The sequence below is a fragment of the Talpa occidentalis genome, unplaced genomic scaffold (genome assembly GCF_014898055.3).
Source record: "Talpa occidentalis isolate TD23 unplaced genomic scaffold, MPIMG_talOcc4v2.1, whole genome shotgun sequence".
In the NCBI taxonomy this organism is placed as follows: domain Eukaryota; kingdom Metazoa; phylum Chordata; class Mammalia; order Eulipotyphla; family Talpidae; genus Talpa; species Talpa occidentalis.
Window position 1 is genome coordinate 33,984,370 of NW_026555331.1, and position 23,180 is coordinate 34,007,549.

General features: G+C 38.7%; 2 protein-coding genes across 3 annotated transcripts; both read left to right on the plus strand.

Moving 5' to 3' along the window:
* Nucleotides 1–169: 169 nt before the first annotated feature.
* On the plus strand, nt 170–13,399 carry MTERF3 (mitochondrial transcription termination factor 3). 2 transcript variants are annotated; one of them, XM_037503816.1, is made up of 8 exons: nt 170–215; nt 2,531–2,879; nt 3,554–3,706; nt 8,247–8,436; nt 10,237–10,384; nt 10,732–10,803; nt 11,924–12,085; nt 13,139–13,399. In XM_037503816.1, exons 2-8 carry the CDS (start codon nt 2,546–2,548, stop codon nt 13,331–13,333), a joined length of 1,254 nt encoding a protein of 417 aa, XP_037359713.1. In that variant the 5' UTR covers nt 170–215; nt 2,531–2,545; the 3' UTR covers nt 13,334–13,399. The 2 variants fall into 2 exon arrangements, with proteins under 2 accessions (XP_037359713.1, XP_037359707.1); XM_037503810.2 differs by lacking the exon at nt 170–215 and adding an exon at nt 783–901.
* A 3,014-nt stretch (nt 13,400–16,413) lies between these two features.
* LOC119239346 (cytochrome b-c1 complex subunit 7) lies at nt 16,414–22,364 on the plus strand. The gene is made up of 4 exons (XM_037503828.2): nt 16,414–16,516; nt 18,632–18,703; nt 19,430–19,596; nt 20,276–22,364. Exons 1-4 carry the CDS (start codon nt 16,498–16,500, stop codon nt 20,351–20,353), a joined length of 336 nt encoding a protein of 111 aa, XP_037359725.1. The 5' UTR covers nt 16,414–16,497; the 3' UTR covers nt 20,354–22,364.
* Nucleotides 22,365–23,180: the final 816 nt, after the last annotated feature.

The following is a 23,180-nucleotide window of genomic DNA, read 5'->3' on the forward strand; positions in this document are numbered from 1 at the left end:
CGCGCGGGCGCGCGGATGGTCTCGCCCACTCCCGCCGCGGCCCACGTGGGCGGGGAGCGCGCCGCGGCGCCGGGCGCCGGGCGGCGGGCAGAGCGGCGGGCGTGCGGCGCGGCCGGACCCTACAGCGCGCCGGGCCGGGCCGGGTCGGGCCGGGCCGGGCCGGGCCGGGCCGGGGGCCGCCGCGGAAGAGCCCCGAGGCGCGCGCCTCGCCGCAGGTAAAGCGAGGGCAGCCGGGCGAGGGCCGCGCCCCGGGCTGGGCTCCAGGCCCGACCCGCCGCGCGCAGGCCGCGCTCCGGCGCCGCAGCCTGTAGGGCTGGGCCGCCCCACCCGAGGAGGCCGGCTGGTTCCCCCCAACCCCGGGGGCGCTAGTGCCGCCGGGCCGGGGCGCGCGCGGCCTGGGCACGGCTCGGAGGCGCAGCCCGGCGGGCGCTTCCTGCGGAAGTTCGGCGCGGGGAGCGAGCGCGGGCTGGGGAGAAAGGCCTGGGAGGACGGCCCCGGGCCCCTGGGCGCCGCGCCAGCCTCCCCACTGCCTGTCCAGGCCCTGGTTTCCTTTTTATTAGCTCTGCAGAGGTAGGGGCGCGTCTTGCTGATGGAGACGTGTTGGAAGACTGTTCGCTGCACGCCTGCAGATGCCCTGCCCTTACCGCCCCTGATGACTGTTTAGGCAGCTAAGGTCATCTTGGCGGCCACTGGTTTATTAATTTACAGCCAGAGGAGTTGATCGAGGCTCGAGGCCCGCGAAGGTGGAGGTGGGGAGTGGGCGTCACTGGGAGGAGGGGGATCAGACACTAGACCCAGGCCTGCGCTCGTGAACGAACAATCACTGAGGAGGTGTGGAGAGCAAAGGGAGGGTGATGTAGAGACGAGAGCGCGCTGGTACAGAAACACAGCATGAGCAATGGTAACGGTGTGCATGAATGTCTTAACGACGATGGATAGAGTTCTAAAGTATTAATTTGAGCCAGGGAAGGCTTCAGAGTGAACTTGGGATTTCAAGAGTTTGTTCTGGAATAGGATGAAGTGCTTAGGCAGACGTAGAAGTCAGAACATTTTAGAGCTGACAGGGAAAGACTTTAAGAAGCACCTTATCTTAGGTGCAATCTTTTAAATATATATATAATTTTAAAAATAAAATAAAATATATATTTAAAATGTATTATTATGTATGTATGTATAAAATTTAAAGAGTGGTTGTTGAACCCCCAGCATGGGCTAGCCATTGTGCCTGATCACCACATGGAACTTAGTTTTGTCAAGGTGGCATCACTGAGGTCTTCTGTCTTCCAAGTTAGTGTCCTTAGGAATTTGCTGTGCTGAGAATGAGTGCTGTAGGTTTGAGGGATAACTTGACAGATTTGGGCTCATTACCAACTCCACAAGGCTGAGATTAATTTCCTTTCTAAAACCGTTCTGGGATGACAGTGAGACTTTCCCTTTCAAGAGTCGTCTCTGAACTAGAGATGTCCAAGAGGAGGTTGGAGCCTCAAGTATTTGGTCTAATTCAGAGTATAAAACAAGCAGAATACCACTATACAGAAAATTAAGCAAAAAGTTAAAGGCAACAATTAGGCAGAATTCATCCATTTTTGGTTGTGTAATCAATAAGTGACTAACATTGTATTTCCCATGTTAGATTTCATGTTGTATTTTATGTGGACTATTATTTTATGTAAAACTAGATGCATCAAATTTACTTGGCTAACAACAAATACCACTAAGTTGGATAAGTATAAAAATCCTTTCTATTCCTAGAGTGTAGCAACAGCCTTTCCTGATAAACTTTAAAAATTGTTTTTTCAGACAAAATATACATATACTCATTGGTGGTTGCTTATTTCTGTCATTTCATTTTGCTTGTGAGTTTTGCCCTTTTCTCTTGGAAGGCTTTCTCCCTCTTTTTTCCTACAGTGAGACAGATTTTAACAAAACTGGTTTTGTTTAATTCCCTTTTGAGGGATAGTTTTATCTGGGAAATAATCAGTTGTTTAGCCTTGAGAATGAAGCAAAAACAGCCTTCTACATAGCATAATAATATTTTGATGATTCACTTATGACAAAGTAGGTTGTTTTCTATTTTGTGATTCAAATGCCCTTGAATAATTCATTGCTATTTTGATTACCAATCTGCTGCTTAAATGCCCTTCAACATAAATTTCAAAACCACTTAATTACATCACCTTATTTTCCTTAAATGATTAAATTAACAGAAATTATTGCATTTAGCTGTATTTTGAGCATTTACAAATGTTTATTTTAAATGTTTTTCTTACATGATGATTTTGCTTTTTGTTTCTAAATTGTAAGGCCTAGCTTTATTTTTCTAGTTCAGAAGTTCTTGTCTTTTGGTTAGTAATTGACATTGTCTTGGTTTTGGCTTTTCCTGTGCTTAAGAAACATTTGATTAGTCATCTAAATTTATTAAATACCTTATATTTAAAAAAACAGTTTTCAGTTTATCTTTGTATTGCTTTAAACATTTAAATAATGTAAGTTTCTTTTTTAATGACTGTATTTTTTTTGTTGTTTGTAGGCTACTGTAAGGAAAATGGCCCTGTCAGCCCAACAGTTACCCAGATGGTTCAGCTCAATCAAATTGGGTACCTTCATTAATGCTACACAACTCAGAAAACCACTTCGGAGACCAGGAAAAGCACTGTTGCATGGCTTTTCTGCTCAGCTTCAGTTATCCACTGACAATTACTTTCTCCAGTGGGGATTTAAGACATACAGGACTTCCTCCTTATGGAATAGTTCCCAGTCTTCCACCTCAAGTAGGCAAGAGGATAATTCTACTCAGAGGGCTCTACTTCCTTCTGTGACTGAGCAGGCACAGAAGACGCAAACATTTCCCAACTTTGATTCTGAACTATCTCTAGAAGGTAATTCTGAACTGAAGGTAATTGTATAGCTTTGGTAATTTAAACAAATTACCTGTTTACTTCCTTTTAGGCCATTTCAAGTCATACGTAGAGCCAAGAAAAAGTGAAGGAAAGTAAAGGAATTTTGTACAGTCATTTCAGGACTTTCTCCTTTTGTAATAGAAGTTTACCAACAAATTTCTTGGAGGAACAGTAATTCATCACTTTTTAAATAGTCTTAACTTTATCTCTTTGAAGGTAGAATATATTTGGACCTTTTAGGGAAAATCTGAAATGATCCCAAGATTTAAAAAGAAACAAACTAGAGGGCCTCCCTGGTGGCGCAGGAGTTAAAGACAGCGCTATCAAGCTATAGTCAGCCACTGCAGCACAAGTTTGATCCCATGCTGGCCAAGGAGTTCACGGCCCACATGGTGCAGCAGACCTCTCCTGCCTCACCCACTGCTCCCCTCAGCAGTGTATTCTGGTGAATCTGCCTGTTCTGCTCCCTACTCCCTCTGGTGAATCCTCTCACCCCACCACACCTCTGGCTTACACCTCAGTTCTTGTATGCATAAATAAATAAAACTTAAAAAAAAAAAAAACTAGAGAAGAAGTTGTCTTTATAGAAATAGCATTGAATACAGGTTAGAGAGCTAACTAACATCTCTCTTTTCACATGACTGGCTTCACAGAACTGGATGATTTGCCTCCATTGTCTCCACTGCAGCCCATTTCCGATGAGGAGGCCATTCAAATAATTGCAGACCCTCCATTGCCCCCAATTTCATTTACACTTCGAGACTATGTAGATCATTCTGAGACTCTTCAGCAGTTAGTGCATCTAGGTAAGTGAGTAACATACTGGTACTTCTTGAGCGTACACTTTGCTTATTTTTTTGCTTTTTTGGTTAGCATTTATCAAAGTACCTCATACACATGAACCTTTCTGACCTTGCATCCCATTCCCCAGAGGTCATTACTTAACTCTTATAGCTCTTTCTGATTATTTTTAACCTCTAAAAAGATATGTAATTGTTAATAGTGCTATTGCTTAGTTCATCATTTTAGAAATCAGTTGATATCTTATATATAATAGACACATGTATCCCCTATTTTCTTTACTTTTCTCAATATAGTTACATTAACAATTTTTAGATAAATCAGTAGGCAGTGATTACATTGACTATAAATATTGCTCACTTCATTCCAGGAAGTGTGCTGTAATTGTTTTCTGTACAACTTTTTATTTTCCTAGAATTAATAATTGCCTTTGTTTTATTTGACTCGTTTTTTTCATTCTTTGGATTAAATTTTCCCATCCCTTCCAATGGCCTCAGGACAGTTTTTCATACAGCCAGCCCTGACAGATGATGCATTAATTCCATTCCTACATTACCCCTTGATCTTCCTCCTAGAAGCCATTATCATGATTTAAAGATTTGAATGGTTTCTCTCTAGGCCTGTTCCATATCTGTCTCAGTTTGTTGGCAGATATAGTGTGCTTTTGGATCTAGATAGGTGATGTCGGCACTACAAACTTTTATTTAGTCCTCTTGTTTTCGTTGTAGCACTTTATTGCAACCCTCTGATTTTTTCATTATCACTTGCTCTGGGCACTTCTCTTACTTGATTTGTTCAGATAATGAACCTTTCTCTGGGGGGATTGAGAGGAACAAGTAAGGGATTATCTCTCAAATTCACCGCTTCTCTCATTCTGCACTCACTGCCTTAGTTTAGGTCCTCATTTTCACTAAGTTAGAAACTACTTAACTTGGCAGTCTTTGTATCAGCAGTACTCCCCTGATAATCTCTCTAATTTTAATGTTCTTTCTAAAATGCAAATCTACTACGTTAGTGACCCAGTTAAGATCTTTCAAAGCCTTGCTGTGACATCAGAGATCTTTGTAATCTGGCCTCTGCACCCACCAAACAGTGAATCTCCTCTGGACTCACGCATCACCTCCTGTGGCATTCCTAGCACTGATAATACTATTATAATTGTGTTCCTGTGCAAGTGATACAAATACATAGGTGATGGCCTTAGTTAGCTCTCAAGAAATTCAGGGCTTCAGAAGCAGCTAAACACACATATGTAAATTAACTTGAAGCAAAGATGAAAGGTAAAGTGATAGGCCCCACATGAGAGATAATATAGTGTTCTGTGGCCTCAAAGGAAGGAGAAAGGTGATATATGCTGCCAGTAGGAGAGGCAGTCACTTTCCTTTTGGAAAAGCATCCCCATACTTGTGATGGTTACTGTGGATGAAACAAAGTAAACATAAAATGTGGTCCTTTAAATAATTTACAGCATAGTTAGAGCTTTGGAATATGTTTCAACCATTCCTTCATCTGTGTGCTGATACTTTTAACAGCCTATCTTAGAAGTAACTTAACTGATAGTGCCTGAGAGGAACTGTGGGTGCATTCAGACAGTATTTTTGAGCACCGAAGTGTCCCGTTTCTTTGTTTGCTTCCCAGATCTGTTTTCTGCCTTCCCTGCCTGTTCTGTATCCCAAGAGGTATCCAGGCTCCTTTGCCAGCTGGCTTCTAGGCGGCTTCAGCCAGTAGGAGGCATCTGAAAAAGGAGAAGGGGGCAGGTGGGGGTAGTTTTTTCTCTGTTCTGGTCCTGCTTTGGGTTATATGACAGGCTTGCTCCCTGACAACAGCTCTGACTGAGCATCCCTTTCTTAAATAACTTCCAATGCCCTATAGGTTCAGGTAATACTTTTTCCTCCTTTGTCTGTTAGTGCTAGGATTGCCCTTGGTGCTTCTTTCACTCTGGTCAGACCACTGGAGAGAGTTCCTTCATTAAAATCCTGGGGCAGTTCTGTTGCCTGCCAGACCCTGATGATACACTAAATGTGTGTAGTCATAACTGAATATAGTAATAATGTTTGTATCAACTGAACTGATGGGATAAGCCAACTTAGACTGTGGTCACCTAGAAATTAGAATCATATATTACTCAATTTTCATATTTCCAGAGCCTGCCAGAAGTGCCTGCTTCATAGTAGGTATTCAGTGACTATTTTTCCAAGCTAATGAAATCATGGAAACCCAAGTGATTTGTGCTGATAGCAGTGCGCTCTCCTGATGAGAGTCTGCTCTCCCATGGCTGTTAAAAAGCAGCTTTTCAAGATTTCTGTTTCAGCACAGCCAGGGTATGACAGCTCATGCTGAGTAAGACACTTCAGCACATGTAAGCTGTAACATTTAGTTAGATTTGAAGCCTGAACCCTTTATATTATTTTTAAAACATCCTTTCTTTCTTTTATCATAGATTTTTGGAATTAGTTTCTATCTTATTTATCCATCCATCCAATTATGTAATTTATTTTTCTATTAACATTTTTAAATTGCAAAAAAATTACAACAGTTGTTAAAAGTACAAAGATTGGAAGAGAAAGAACTCTTTAACCCTCTCCAGTTGCACTTTCCAAAGGCAATGATTTACCATTTTGTTGGGTAGCTTTCTAGTCCTTTTCTATGAAATAAATATCATAGAGAATATTTTCCTCTCTTAGTTTGTTAGTACACATTTAGATTTCTAATCTATCTGAAATTAATTTTGTATCAGATAAAAGGAATTCTTAATTTTTTTCAAATGAATAGATATTTTAAAGACTAGTCTCATCTTTTCTCTGTTGATTTGAAGTGCCATTACTATTGTATGCTAAATTTTCAGTTCATCTGAGAACTGTTTCTGTCTTCATTGTGTGCGTGAAATCTATATTTCCGTTCATAGGACCTTGTATCAATTTCTGCTTAATATCAAGAAATGTGAGTTTAGAATTAATGGGTTACAATTTATTTTTCTGACTGTACGCTAAAGAATTTTATTTCATTGCTTTTATATTTAAGATTATATGCTGTATCTTGAAATCAGATTGAGAGCTATCTTTAAAGAAATATTTTTATAAATATGAAATTTGAGTCGTTTATTCTAAAGAGAAATGAGCTATTCTATTCATGTATAATTTATTTTTTAAAAAATTATATAAATGGGGCCTCCCCGGTGGCTCAGCAGTTGAGCGCTGGGTTGCGAAGCTGCCCACGGCCTCTGTGGTGCCGGTTCGATCCCCAGCTGCTTCCCAGCCACCAGAGGAGGGTCCCGCATAGCGCGCAGACCTCTCCTGCCGCCCACTGCTCCCCTCAGCAGTGTATTTCAGTCTGCCTGCTCTACTCCCCGCTCTGGCTCTGGTGAATTCTCTTAACCTCCTGCACTTCTGACTGTACCCAGTGCTTGTATAAATAAACAAATAAATAAATAAATAAATAAATAAATAAATAAATAAATCTTAAAAAAAAATTTATATAAATGGGAAAAGTGAGAATTTTGAATTCTAGGTTACTTTTTTAATCTAATGCGCACATGTAATTATTTCTATAACCAAAAAATGTTTTAAATTAACAATTTGATTTCTCACAATCTTTCTCTCTCTTGCTCTTTTACTCAATTAATTAGATTACCTAAGATTATAAGGATAAGTGACAGGTAAAGGTTGTATACTTTCTGCTTTGTTGTGTACATAAAGATGTATACATTTACCCTGTTCTCACACAGACATTTCTTAAGCTCATTCAAGGTACTTGTCTCTGTTCTAAAGACCTATTGATTACAGTGAGTGAGACAGTGAGGTCATTTTCATTCCCCTACAGAGGGCATCATAATTATACTCTTTAAACAATGTGTATAACTAAGGAAATGATAAAAAAATAGTTAAAAGAAAGTAATAATTCACAGGGTCTGTTACCCTGCAGCATCACCAGTTAAAGAGTTACTATGGAGATCTTTAGGGATTCATAAGCATACTTTAAACAATAAAGAAATCTTAGATAAAAGTGATGATCCTGGGTCAATATTACTTAGCAAATTTTGGGGTAGAAATTTAACCCTAAATACACTGTCTTCCTCTATACATGGCTTTGAAATAAGTATCATGTTTTCATTTCAATTTATGTTTATTTCTGCACCCAGTTTCGTTTAAAAATATTTAGAGGCCTCCCCAGTAGTCTACGGGTTAAATTCCAGTACAATAACCTTGATGGCCTGCGTTTGATCCCCAGCCAGGGAGCTAACCCACGTGGTGCAGTAGACCTCTCCTGTTTCACCTTAGCAGTGTATTTCAGTGGCTCCACCTGTTCTGTTCCCCCCTCTGTCTCTAGTGAATCCTCTCACCCCTGCTCCCACACCTCTGGCCTGCACCCCAGTTTTCCATGCAGAAATAAATAAAATCTTAAAAAATATATTTAGACATTTCTATTGGCTTACCTCAGCTCTTTGGATTGTTGATCTGCATCAGTAATTTCTTGGGTTACTATTTGTTTGAAGTTTAATGACTGAGCTAAGGAGTTATCTTCAACAGTATTTGCTATTTATTATAGGGGTTGATTTGTCCAAGATAGAAAAACATCCAGATGCAGCCAACCACCTCCTGAGACTGGATTTTGAAAAAGACATTAAGCAAATACTCCTGTTTCTTAAAGATTTGGGTATAGAGGATAATCAACTGGGAACATTCCTGACCAAGAACTATGCTATTTTCTCTGAAGACCTTGAAAATCTTAAGACCAGGTAGGGCTTTCAGAATGATGCTCATATAACCCAAGTAGTTATGAAGGGAATATATGTACATTATATTTTTAAGTCTCAACTGGGTAAGGATCTAACTGAAATAATGAACATGAATGCTACCTTTTTGTTATGGATTTTTGATCAGAATTAATTATATAAAACATCTTTATTTAGCTGCACATTATTTTTATGCTTTCAACTTCTTGCTGAGATAAATTTAACTGTTTATTTTCAGGAACTGGAGTAAGTTTTTTAAAATAATCTGTTAATAAATGATTAAGTCATCTGAGTTATATAAATTGGCCACTTTAGTTCCTTTTTTTTCTTTAACAGTTCTATAAACACTTGTACTTCATTTGAAATTCAAAGAATATATTGATTCTGTGAGAATCCATATAATGAGATAGTATTGATCTGTGAGGTAAGAATCCTGCTAGGCATTGGGATCGCCACAGAGAACAAACAGAGTCCCTGTTTTTTTGGTTCACCTTCACCTCTCACCTAAATCAGAGTTTGCCTGTATTCCCAGGTGCACTGAATGGGAGCACTTTCACCCTGTTTCCCCAATCAGAGATATGGTTATTAACTTTGGCTTTTCTTTTATTATAGCATCAACATCTAATAAATTACTAAGACATATCAGTTCTGTCATTTTATATCTCTCAAATCACCCTTTTCATACCCTTCACTTTGAATTCCCCATCTCAGGTTCCCATCATCTCACACCCAGATTATCCAGCAGGCTCCTTACTGGTCTCTCTTAGTCTTTTCCCCCTGGGCTGTTTTCACACTGACAGAATTGACTCATCAGAATGAATGCCTTTTCTCTAAAATAGGAAAAAATACAAAATTTCATTCCTATACCAAACAGTTATAAGGAAGGCATTGAACTAGACTTGAGCCCTCTCTTTTCACTGGACTTACAGTTGCTATAGTATAGACAGGCCATAAAATATGGGGGAGAGAAAATGATTCCAAGAAACTCAGTCTGACATATCCAGCTCTGCTCTTCCTAATTATCAGTCTTTTCTTTTATGACCTCAAAAGGATAGGTCTAGGAGTAATAGTCATTTGAGTATAAACTGTAACTTTTGATATACATGGTGTAGAAATACCATAGCCATTAGATGTCAGAATACCTGAGTTCATATCACAACTCTGTTATTCCCTGGCTCACGTGTTTTTTGGGTAGTTTTTCTGATGAGAATTAAGATAATGTCGTGGTATTTTTTAGGCTTTAATAAAACTGCCTTTTACTATGTCTATAGTTTAAATAAAATCACTGTTATTTCCTGTATTTTATTTCTTTATTTTGGCTCCCAGAAATAGAAGGGAATTTCTCCGTTGTTAACAAAATATATATTGAAAGATTAAATTAAAAATTACTTATGAACATACAAACTCAGTAAATACAATTAAAGTAAAAACGCTTCTCAGTTTCAACCATTCTTGAGTCTTTTTTTGTAAGAATGTAAAATCTCTTATTTTCTTAATTTGTGAGGTACTTTTTGTTTTTAGCAAAAAATATTCTTTCTTAGAAAGTATTTCACTGTTTTCTACCACATAAATCAGATTAACTGAAAAGGGAATCTATCTGTTACTGATTTCAGGATTGATTTCTCTTGCCAATGGAAACTATTTCAGAGTTGAATGGATGCTTGTTTTAACTATATTTGGGTCATTATTATAGAATGTTTACACTTACCCCTTTGGGGGTCATTTTGAAAGTTGTTACTTTGGAGAGGATCATGATATTAGTTAATGTGTTATATACAGGTAATTTTTTGTTTGTTTCTCTAGAGTGTCTTACCTACAATCAAAAAATTTCAGTAAGGCAGATATCACACAGATGGTCAGAAATGCACCATTTCTGCTGAATTTTTCAGTGGAAAGACTGGATAACAGATTGGGATTTTTTCAGAAAGAACTTGAACTTAGTGTGAAGAAGGTAAAGAAAAGGGGAGAATTTGTATATTTTCACGACAGCTACACTTACTACTGCTAAATCTAACGTTTCTAATGGATCCCTAGCCAATATGAATGCTATAAATGCCTGGCGTTTTCTATACAAGAATAAACTACCCTTCTAAGTTAGACATAGCTGTATCATTTTATAATATTCCATCAAATTGGTTCTTCTGAATATTTGTTTTTTCCTCAAACAATATTAAGTGTGTATTTTTATATACTGGGTCATCATTAAAATTTTAATTTTGTATTCTTTGTACTGCTTTTGGTTTTCCAAATTAGTTAAATATGCATACATATTAATGAGAGACTGTTTTATAACTATAGACTAGAGATCTGGTAGTTCGTCTCCCAAGGCTACTAACTGGAAGTCTGGAACCTGTGAAAGAAAATATTAAGGTAGGACAACTTTAAGCTTTTGAGAAGTCTCTTTCTTTCTTTTAAGATAGATTCTGTTATTATAAACTTAGAGGAAACTATATTGCTATGAAGTAATTTTAAAAAGATGAGTATAGGAAATGATACAGTATAAGTATCTACCTGGCAGTTTATTTTAATCAATAATATTTTCACGTGTTGGCCAGGTGTTGGATGAATAAGTCACCTGGCTGGCATATGTACCCATAATTCTAGAATAATAGATTTGTATCTGGGTGGTATCTGGAACCTGCTTCTGTTACCCAGTTATGAGAGTCTGTGTTGATGCCACTTAGGCAGGAGATAATTTTTGGAGGCTGAATGCAAAAGAATCGAGTACACTATTCTCCTCAGTACCTGCGCCAATTGCTGGTCTAGTTCTGTCACAAAACACATTAGACACTCCTTACTGCCTTTCTGCCAAGAGAATGGTATGGAGCCAAGAGCAGTTGACTTAGTATACTTAACTATAACAGTGTTTGAAATGACCATAGAAAGCCTCTTTTCTCAGGTATTTATAGCGTTTCTTATTGTTGAAATTTTTGTTGAGCACATGCCAACGCACTGTTCTGGTGAGTTGTTCCCTGCTCTCAGGGAGCATACATCTAGTGGAGTGAGAGCATTCAAAGTGAAAAGAGCAATGGATTGGTAGGTAAGAAAAGGAACTCACCCACTTTGGGGTGTTCAGTTTTAGCATCTCTGGGATGCTAAAAGAAAGTTTTTCAGATAACATATATGGGTGTACCTGGAGTAGAGGCTCAAAAAGTACTTTAGAAATCTTAATGCTGGTCTGTGTGGTGTGGGGCCTGTACAGATAACCTGTCCAGGCCTCCCCTGCGCACCATCGTTCTAGCTCATTCTAAGAGCCCCTTTTGTTGAGCTTCATGATGATCACTATTCTATGAGTGGCTCATTCTCAGGAAAGGGGTTTGGAATTCAGGTTATCCCACAAAAAGGATGCTAATCCCTTGGGGCTTTGGCAAAGCTATCTCCAGATTTTAATATTCTTATTTTAAACTCTGAAAGAACCCATGTGTCCTCTGGTATAGCACCAAAATAACTATTTCTGTTCACTATTCATAGCAGCTCTACTTTCTTTTAGGTTTATCAGCTCGAACTAGGTTTTAAACGTAATGAAATCCAGCATATGATAACCAGAATCCCAAAGATGTTAACTGCAAATAAAAGGAAACTTACCGAGACTTTTGATTATGTGCACAATGTGATGAGCATTCCCCACCACATCATTGTCCGGTCCCCTCAGGTAATGAGCGCACTACCCTCTCTGTAAGGCAGTGCACAGTGCTGTTCCCTTGTGAAAATCCCTGGCTGTTTCTGACAGAATTGGACCAAAGGCATTGTAGTCTAAGATATATTGAGATTGTATTTATATCAGAAGTGGAGTGGAGTAGGTAAATCACTGTGAAAAGCTTACACCTTTCAGAGTACACATGTATATCTGAGGAGAAATAAAATGATTATTTCTCTGTAATTTTTGCCTTTACCTGGTTTTGCCTTTTGGAAATCTAATTTAAATGTGAAATAGATCACTTCCCTTAAAACGCCTTTATATGCTATATGCAATGTATTCACAGACTAAGTCCATTAATTAACAAGCCATATTGTAATGATCTCCCAAAGTATAGAAGAATTCCAGTTTGTTATGCCAAAGCCATGATTATATTTTCTGAGCTAATCAGACTTTCCTATTCTTTGCCTGTGACACTATTGCTTGCTCACAAGAATGTTAAAGTGAGGTTCTGGCCATGACCAGTGTTCCCAATATATTGGAGATATAGCCAAGAGAAGAAACAGACAAAATACTGAATGTGCTTCATATGGGCCTGCTGGGGTGGGGGCGACGCACAAACATCTCTTCAGCTTCAGGGCTCTATTTCTAGTCTGGCCAGATCCCCCAGTTCTCCCTTCTTGCAGGGAACGGGTTGTAGGGATTTAGTCTGCTTATAAGTACTTTTTTAAAGTTGCTGCCACTCACTCTACTTCTTGGGAGTTTCAACTTCAAGATTGGTAAGACATACTTTTCCTAGTCGCTCCTTTAAAATTTCAGGTTCATTTCATTTTCATAATAAACAGAAGCAGCAGCAGGAATTAAAAAACAGAATTATAAAATCTTGCTTATTATTTTAATCAGAATTTCCTAGCACAAGCTATAGGATTTAAACTCTGTGGCATTTACCATAGTTACTGAGCATTTGGTCAGTAATTTATATTTGTTAGCCTAGTAGTACTTTTAACCAAATAAACAGTGTATCTTTCAATTCATAATTTTTTTGACTTTTTTTTTTTTCTTTTCTAGATATTTAATACAAGGTTGTTTAAAGTCAAAGAAAGACATTTGTTTCTTAATTATTTAGGAAGAGCACAGTACGATCCAGCAAAACCTAACTACATCTCTTTGGACAAATTAGTATCTGTGCCTGATGAAACATTCTGTGAAGAAATGGCCAAAGCCTCAGTAAAGGACTTTGAAAAATTTTTAAAAACTCTTTAGTTTTTGATGTTAAAATGTAAAATGTAAAGTGAATGTATATATGAATAAATGAATATGTTTTTAAATAAACGACTCAGGCCTTCCTTAATATTGAAATAACTGGTTATTATAAATTTGAGCATACTTTTAATAGGTTCTTCTTACATGTTCCCAGTGACTTGACTCAACCACTTCCTTCCTTCTCAGTAAAGAGAACTAACAGCATGGCAAGCTTAGGGAAAGATTTAGTTTACTGTAGGTTAGTGCATTGTAATTCTGGTAGATTTTCTGACCCATGTTCACAGGTCTTCTGAGGTGGTTTCATCTCTCCTAGAATGTACTGTATTTATCTACTATCTGCTACTCACTTGGGTAACACTATGAAACACATTCCATTTAGGATGTTGTCACAAAGCAGAACCTCAGCTGCTGTCCATAGCTGGCTACTGAGAATCAGGAAGGAAAAAAGTAGTTTATAAGTAGAAATCAATGAGACATAGTAAAGGGTCACAACAAACCTGTGACTTACTCCAGTATGCGAAGATTTATAGCATGAATTGATGTTTTGTTTTTTTCCCATTTACCACTTAGGTAATCCTGGGTAAATAATTGAATTTCTGAGTTTAATTCTTATTTGTCAAATGAGGCCACCTGCCTTGTTCTCTGCTTTAGGATCACAAGATTGATACACTGTTAACACTGGTGGAAACACACCTGGTATCTACTCCCCTCTCCTCACCACACTGAGTCTGAGCCAATGGGATTTGATCTGTGGGACGTTACCAAATAAGCTTGATAAGTACTTGCACTTTGGGGCTTGTCTTCTTGGAACATTTGCTTTGGAATCCTGAACCACTAGATAAATAGGTCTGGTGGATATTACTGAAGAAATGAGGTAGAGAGAAGAGATGCCTGGTCAAATCTCAGCCATGCCACCGAGGCACCAGATGTGTGAGTGAAGAAGCTATCTTGGATATTCCAGCCTCAGCAGATAACACATGAAGCAGAATTACTCAGATGAATTCAGAGAATTGAGAGAAATAATGTTTTAAACTACTACTAACATTGGGGGGGTCATTTGTTGTGTACCAGGGCTTCGTGATGTATCAGATGTCCTAAAGCCTGGTGGTGTTACATTCTACTTGAGCAGGGCCAAGTATAGTGCCTTTCCTGTTAGGTGTTTTATTCATTTGCTCAACAGACATTTGAGTTTGTAGAATACAGTGGTGAGTGTGGAGTACATATGTGCCTTCATGGAGTTCTCTAATGGATGAGCTCGATAAACAGGAAACAACAAGGAAGATACAGCCAGGAGACAAAGCATGAACAATCCTGCCTAATCTATGTTCAGAACCTCATTATGCCTTCATTTACAATCCACTCATACCAATGAGATAGCTAAGAGGAACAGTACTAAAACAACATGATTTAAAACCAAAGTAATCTCTATCATACCTGTCTAACTTGGTGTCCAAAATGTTCCACATCTTTAGCGATAGAGGTTGGTGGAAATTCCAAGTCTGGAGAATAGGCCAGTCTGTGGAAGGGAAAAGAAAATGTAGAGAATCACTCTTAACACATTTTTCTTGGCTAAAATGTCACATGGACACACCCAGCTTTAAGGTGACAGAGACATAAAATCTTAACTATTGATATTTAATGTGTTGGGAGGGAAAAATACTTTCAATCGACACTAATGTTACCAGCAAAGATTCAGGTTCCCTACACTTAATGCCTTAAGAGATGGTTTTGTGACAGACTTGCCACCTTCACTCTGTAACCAGCAAGTTGAAGCTTAAGGGGTAAAAGGAAAGAAGAGTTTATTGAATATGTCTTGTAAAGCAATGTGCAAGTGTACAAATGTACTGCTTTATATTTTCCAGATTTCACTTTGTTTAGTATGGTCTGGGTGCAGTGCCATATCCAGGACTGAGTATAGTACTATGAGATATGGTGGCACAGAGAAGAATATGCAGAAGCAATAGTATTTCAGAACTGGAATGTAACTAAGACCACTAACCTTTTGAATTTACCATAAAATACAGTTCTGTATTGACTCAGGTCTCAGCTTAAACTAAAGAAATCAGATATTGGACTATAGATGGAATTGTGTGTCCCACTCCCACCCCCAAATTCTTAGAAACCCTACCCCTCAATGTGATGGCATTTGGAGATGGCATATTTGGGAGATAATTAGGTTTAGATGAGTTCATGTGGGTGGGATCCTCATGCTAGGATTAGTAAATTTGTAAGTGACACAAAAGAGTGTACTCTCTCTCTGCCATGAGAACACAGTTGAAAAGCTAGCTTTCTATAATCCAGATAGCTCTCAACTACAACTGTTCACGCTGGCACCTTAACCTTGGGCTTCCAGCCTCCAGACTGTAAAATAAGCTTCTGCTTAAGCCACTACAGCATAGCATTTTGCTAAGGCAGCCTGTAGCTAACAGTTAACCAAGACAGCAACTGTTGAGAAGCTGACCAGTAACTGAATCATTCATACTAACTTCCCCCATTGTTTTCTGCCCCTATATTTTTAAGCTCTAGACATGGTTTGCTGGGGTTGAACCTAAAAAGTGTACTTGCTTCTACCTTGCAAGCAAATTCTGCCATACATGTTAGATTTCGTATTAGAAACATTTTTTTCCTAACCTACCCTAAAATGATGTGGCCAGAGAGGTTTAGTAGTGTATTATATTGCACCATAACTAAGGAGCCCAAAAGCTTTACCTAAATTCTCAGATTCTGGAGGATGAAATCTGTATTATTCCTAGCTGTGTATCTTTGGACGATTTATCCAACCTTTTCTAAGTCTCAATTTCCTACTCTCTACAAAGAAGATAATCAGAGTATTTTCCTTAGAGATTTATAATTAAAAGAAAATGTCTGTAAAACAATTACTTGGCCCAAAAGGCACAATTAATATACTTCCCAGACTCACAGCTCACCATCAGCAGAACCCAGCTTAAAGGCCCAGAGCCCTAATTCCAAGTCCAGCTTTCTTCCCATTGGCTAGACCCATGCGGGAGGACCGAACGGCAGGTGCCCTAAGCAGAACAGAACTGCGCGTGCGCGGGCGCGGGCGGCCTCCCCAGCCTCACGACGCGACGTAAAGCGACTGCGCCGTGGGCTCAGCGCGTCCTCCAGGACTTACCCAGTAGGCAACGCGTCAGTCTCGGGTCAAAATGGCGGGCAGGCCAGCTGGTAAGTGACTGGTTTTCTGTCTGATGGGCATCGCAGGTCTCACCCTTTTGTTCTCTCAGCAATTTGCTCCTCTTCCTCTGCCGGGTGAGTGGCCCGGCTTGCGGCTTTCGGAAGGCGGGAGCTCCGGTCCAGCGTAAAAGACCGCCTTCCCCCCACCCCACCCCTCCTGCTGCCCCCGGCTCGGGCTCGCTTAGTGGGTTGTGATGGGGACTTGCTGCTGCTCGTCAAGGGGCCCGTTTGGCTCCGAAAACCCAGGCGTTCCAGCTGCCGGTGCTCGAAAGTTCTTCTCCCCGGTCTCCAGTAACTCAAGGGCACAAGATAACTAGTCAATGACTTTGAACCAGAATGAGCCGAGTGCTTATTGTGAGCGAAGCTTTGACACGAATATTAGCTCGGAATCGGCCAGTGCGACGAGGGAGCTGTTAATTCCCCTTTACACTGGGATAATTGCGGCGAAATGACCCGAGGAAATCGAATCCGAACCTCCTTTCAACCCTCGCGCTTCACAGATCGGGAAATAGCGCTAAGCAAGGGTTGCAGTGAAATTTCAGTTCAGCCTTGGCTTATCCAGAACGTCAGCTTGATCTGTAGATTTGGAGGAATTTATATTTAAATTGTAGGCACTGTGACAAATACATTATGGAACGATAGAAAAATTAACAGTACGTTTAAAACAACGCAAACGGAGTATTTTCTCTTTGTATTTTTTGCCAGTATCTGTCCTCTAGCGGTTTACGTTGGAATAGTTTTTAAAAGATAATTGGTTCCTTTCTCCCCGCCCTCTGCAATGGTGACATCAGATAACTAGAAAACCTGATGACCCGAAACTGAAGCTTTAACTAAGCGACAGCGAGCTCTTGGAGGGTTGGAGAGACATCTAAGAATTTATTAGTTCGTTAATTTGACACATATAGAAAGCATTCTGCTTCTGTGCTGTGTCGGGAAACAGACCAGTCTCAACTCTTTCACTAGCTGGCTCTCGTCTTGAATACTTGGATAGGATAATTTCTGAAGGTTTATTCTTCTGCAGCGACAGGAGTGTTGGTGGGCTGGGGGCGAACTAATGTAGGTAAAGCAAGTAGGATGTAGTGTTGGCACACGGTAAGTGGTCAGTGAATATTAATCTTGATCACCATCACTGGTAAATATATTTACAAATAATTTGTCTTCAACAATATGTGTGTTGATTCTTTGGTACTTGTTTTTCTAAAAACAGTTTTATACTTTTGGTGTTTAATTCCCAAGGAGATTTATCAAAGCCATATTATCTGTGTGAACTAAGGAGTAAGGGGTAATGTGGGATTTTAAAGGGGAGTTTGGTTGCCTTCCATGCTAAGGGGCTAACCTAAGACAGAATTTTAAAAGAAAATTTAAACCTGTTCCATCTTCCTTCTGTACCACATTTCTCCTGTAAAGGTCAGGCACTAACTATTGTGTTGCCCTTAGCTCCTGCTGTGTTATCCCATGGGTTCAGTCTTGTTCTCCAGTTTCCTTATCCATTATCAGATATCCATTCTGTTGATGGGTTAACAACTTGGGAGGAGGAGAATGGGCTTCTTTCATAATTCATATTAACTTTGCTAACTAATGGTATCAGAATTTTCCCAGAAATATGTATAATATTAAAGAGAGTTGCTAAGTGAAGGTAGTGTAGAATAGAAATTTTGGAGGAAGGTCATTTAGACCTTCCTGAAATCTTACCTTTTCATACAACTTTAACTCCCTCTACAAGTTCTGTTATTTCCTGTCATCTGTGAAACTAGGAATGACAGGAGTTCTGAGTCCCTTTCCCATTTTCTACCCCTTCAGATCTGATGGTAGCAGGGGAACATGAAGAGATGGCAAGTTTGCCATTAAAAGGCTAAAGTGACGATAATTATGTCTGTAGGTCATTTGTACATTAGCCTTTTTTTCCCATGACTTGCTGCCCAATTGTTACTTTTGTTCATAAAATTTTATTTACAATATTTAGAGTATATGTGCTTTTAACAGGAGGTTTCCTTTCCATGTTTGCATTCTCTAACAAGGTGACTATAAAAGTACTTGTTCCTTGCCTGTCAACCTGTTCATATAGCATAAGTGAATTATGACTACTAACAATGTTACAATTACCAGTTTCAGCATCAGGCAGGTGGCTGGACGGTATTCGAAAATGGTATTACAATGCTGCAGGATTCAATAAACTGGGTGAGTATCTGTGATTTTGTTTTTATTTTTCTGAGAGTTGTGCTTTTGCAAGTAGTTTTGGATGCAAAAGATACTTGAATTGTACATGTAAAGATTTTAAAATCAGGTCACTTTTTATTATTGAATAAATTTCTTTTTCATTATTTTGAGAAAAGAGGAATGGAATTGTCTTATATGTTTGAGGTGGGAATGATTTATGTTCTTATATATTGCGACCCTAGATCTCCTTATATGTTACTTCACCTATTTCCTCTACTTAGCTTTTTAAATTTTAAGCAATATGAATTTTGAAAGTAGAGGTTTTTTGAATATTAAAATAGCCTGACATCTTTACAATCATCTGATGCCTGAACTTTTTTTTACAAATTTATAATTTGCCATAGCTTTTATTTTTTTGTTCTTGATGGAAGTGTTGTTAAATGTTATTGGTTCCTTAATACACTATCATTTTAAGATTTTTTTATTACCTTGATCTCAGGTTTAAAGTATAAGAAAGTAGAGCTGTGGTTTATTGATGTGTGTTTGAAAATGAGACTTATCAGTAAATATTTTAAATATTGTAAGAAATAACCCATTGAAAGCCCATCATTATGTATGAAATACATTTTCTGTCATACCTAACCCTTGATATTTCACCCGAATCTTAAATTATTATGTTAGTTTACTCATTTAAAAAAATGTTCTTGTTTTTAAGATGTGTATTCACTCTACCTTGTTTTCTGTTAGGGTTAATGCGAGATGATACAATATATGAGGATGATGATGTAAAAGAAGCCCTAAAAAGACTTCCTGAAAACGTTTATAATGACAGGATGTTTCGCATTAAGAGAGCACTGGATCTGACCATCAGGCAGCAGATCTTGCCTAAAGAGCAGTGGACAAAATACGAAGAGGTAGCACAGCTTTTATGGACCTCATAACTTTGGCAGTTAAAGGTTTAGCATATAGAAAGAGAGACTTACTCATGGTTTAGTGCTTTAGAGTTCTTAAAGTTCTGTCAAATAAATATCCTTATAGAATCCACCTTGGTTAATAGCTCCATGTCTGGAACTCAGATGGAAATCAAATGGAAATCAGCTCCAATTTATAGAGAAACATTTGAGACTTAAGAGGTAAAATGACTGTTCCAAAATCACTGAGCAAGTTTCTCAGATAAAGACCCATGACTAGAATCCACATCTCAGGCTGCTGTTTTTCTCCCTCTACACTGCTTCCTGACCAGATGAAAAGTTGGTGGTGGTTTTCCCTGTGATTAGCCAATGAGTGGCCTTCTAGCTCCCATGAAGGATTTTGTGACGCAAACAAGCCCTTGCCCCTTGAGCTGCGTTGAAACTAGACATAGGCATCTGGACATTCATTTCTTTTTCTTACAGACTTTCCCCTCACAACATATCAAAGCAACTTACTGATAGTATCTACATTTTCGAAAAGCAGGCTCATCTTGGTCAGCTTGAGAATATATTTTCTTAAATTAGAAATAAAAATAGGTTTTGATGAGTTTTATTTATGGTCAGTAAGTGTTTGATCTGTATGTGATGGTGGCATATAATATTTGTAATTTTTATTCTTTAGGATAAATTCTACCTTGAACCATACCTGAAAGAGGTTATTCGGGAAAGAAGAGAGAGAGAAGAATGGGCAAAGAAATAATCATGTAGTCAAAATCTAGGTGCAGCTGTCCACAAAGGATTTTTATGAAGTTACTTAAACCTCAAATGTATAATTATCTGAGTCGCATATGTATTACTTTAAATAAATATCTACTGTAATTGTTGGATTTTTTTCCTTCTAAACCTTATTCTGAATGATGACTAAATTCACCTATCATAATTCTCCCCAGATGTCTAAAATATTTTTTAGTTATTGCTTAACTGCTTCTTAGAGCTCAGAGAGGCCACATTAGTAATTTTTCTTCTCTAGTTGGATAACTTCTTAATTTAGTGATGACATATTCAATAGAACAGCATCCTTTATATTGCCATTGTAGTTTAGCAAGGTACTTAGAAGCCCCATTAGGGCCTATCTTGCAGGGATGCAGGAAAGCACCAGTGACTTCATTTTACCTGAAGCAAACAACACTCAATTGGCTGCCCGACTTCAAAGTTGCCAAATGAGAGAAGATTCCCCCCTAGTGTGCCAGGATTGGAGGACAGTCCTTTTCAGTCACTGCTCCAGGAAGAATTTGTTTCCCATCCTAGTTTTTCAATAACAAATTATGTATGCAGTCCCAAGATGGGGCTGCATAGGTTGTGTGTGTGTGACTGTGCTAATACATAAAATAAGAAACAATAGACATTCAAAAGCAAAGACAAATGTTACTTTACCCCCCCATATCTTAGTGACTTCCACTTTGGAAATTATTGCTGCGAAGCATAAGGATTGGATATAATAATGCTCAGTTTTAAGGTTATAGGCTAATTTTTAAAATATAAATTAGAACCATTTAATAAGGGAACCATTGAATCCCCACCCCTAAGTCCTACAATGTTTTTTTGTTGTTTTGGTGGAAATGAGCATGGAACAACAGCAAATAGGGTGAAAGGAGAAGGGTGTCTGATTAGGATCTTAAGCAACAAAAGTAAAAACAAATTTTGTGCAATACTTAAAATTCCTGAAACAAAAGTACATTTGGTATGATTTTTTTCCATAAAATAATGGTTGACATTTTGTGTATGTTTCACTTCAGAGCTTGAACATTAAAGAGTACTGAAAGATTTTTGATAAAATACTAGAAAGCCTCACTAAATTTCTTAAGAGCCTCTTTTTGATACTCAGATTATCTTCTGCAAAACCTCTCCTGGAATTCATATCAGTTTTCTGAAATGAAATTTGCCTAGATCCTCTTAATAATGGTTTTGGTCATGGTTAAAGCAATTCTCTTTTACTTAGTATTTTGTAGGTTGTGATTTGATTTTACAATCAGTTTGAATTATGTTGCTGGAATAGTGGAAACCACAGATGGTGGTAGATGCTGGTGTTAAAGGGTGTATTTGTAAGGGACTATTTGTGAAAGAGTTGATTAGAAAATATTTTTGTTTCAATATGCTTCCCTATCAAACCTAACTAGGTAATTAAGGTAAATTCTCAACCAAGGACTACCCTGTGTTTGAGTGCGCCAATTCCTATCCCCTCAGATTTTTTTTCAAGTAAATTTGAATCTCATACACTGCTGATTGATTTTATATTCATAATAACCCATTTGGATAACATTCTGCCAGTGTGTATAAGAACTGCAAAATAATTTTAAATTCTAGTAGCAGCCCACCATTTATTGACTAGATAACATTTGTCAATCCATGTGACAATATTGCAGTGAGATCAGTACTACTCCTTTACAAATGAAGCTAAGGCTTAACATTGGTCAAACAACTTGTCCAAGGCCTTGCATCCACAGAAATAGATGTCAATAGCTGAACTGCTTCTAAGAGTGGAAAAATTGAGCATATTTAATTTTTGATAATAAGATGTCATTAAGCTATAGTAAAGGAAAAGGTATATTTACGTAGTTTTAAAACTTGCAAACTGTTGTCAGTACTACAATTGAGCAAAAAATGAGGCTGTAACAAGATAAAATTCTCAACTTCATTAAAGGCTGAAGAAACACAAATGGCAGCAGTGATCTTTCAATGAGTAAGGGTGATCTTGATGCTTTTTCCTATAGTCATTTTTTTTTTTAAATAGAGGCATGTTTTATTTATTTGTTTGTTTGTTTGTTTATACATGCACTGGGTACAGTCAGAAGCACGGGAGGGTGAGAGAATTCACCAGAGCCAGAGCGGGGAGCAGAGCAGGCAGAAGGACCGAAGTGCACTGCTGAGGGGAGCAGCGGGCGGCAGGAGAGGTCTGCGCGCCATGTGGGACCCTCCTCTGGTGGCCGGGGAGCAGCCGGGGATCGAACCGGCGTCGCAGAGGCCGCGGGCAGCTTTGCAACCCAGTGCTCAACCGCTGCGCCTCCGGGGAGGCCCTCCTATAGTCATTTTTTTAATAATTGAGTAGTAATCACTTATAATAGAAAAAGTAATAGCAGATATTTATATTCTAATTCCAAACCATAGATTACAGGACCCACTGTCTAGCATTAGCTGCTTGTTCCAGAGGCTTTTATGTAAGGAGTAGTAGCTAGCAATAACATGAAATCCTTTTCCTGAAGCATTTGCAGACTGAATAAGGATGGCGGAACTGAAGAGTATCGTGCAGACTGTGCCCTTGTGTTCCCACATGACCAGTGCATTCCCTAGCACAGGGAATGAAATCTACCCAGGGGCGATCAAGATTCCCTGGAGTTTTGTAAGAAAAAGATTAGGTCACAGTTCGAGAACATTTCCATGTGGGCTGTTTGGCAGAAGGAAGTTGAGAAGAAAGGATTGTCCAGAACCCCTGTTTTTCAAAACCTATGCATTCTCAAAACATTTCCTTGACGAGGACTCTCCAGATGCTCTTTTAAGTTCAAGATCACTTTTGCGGGATTCTGGTTTCA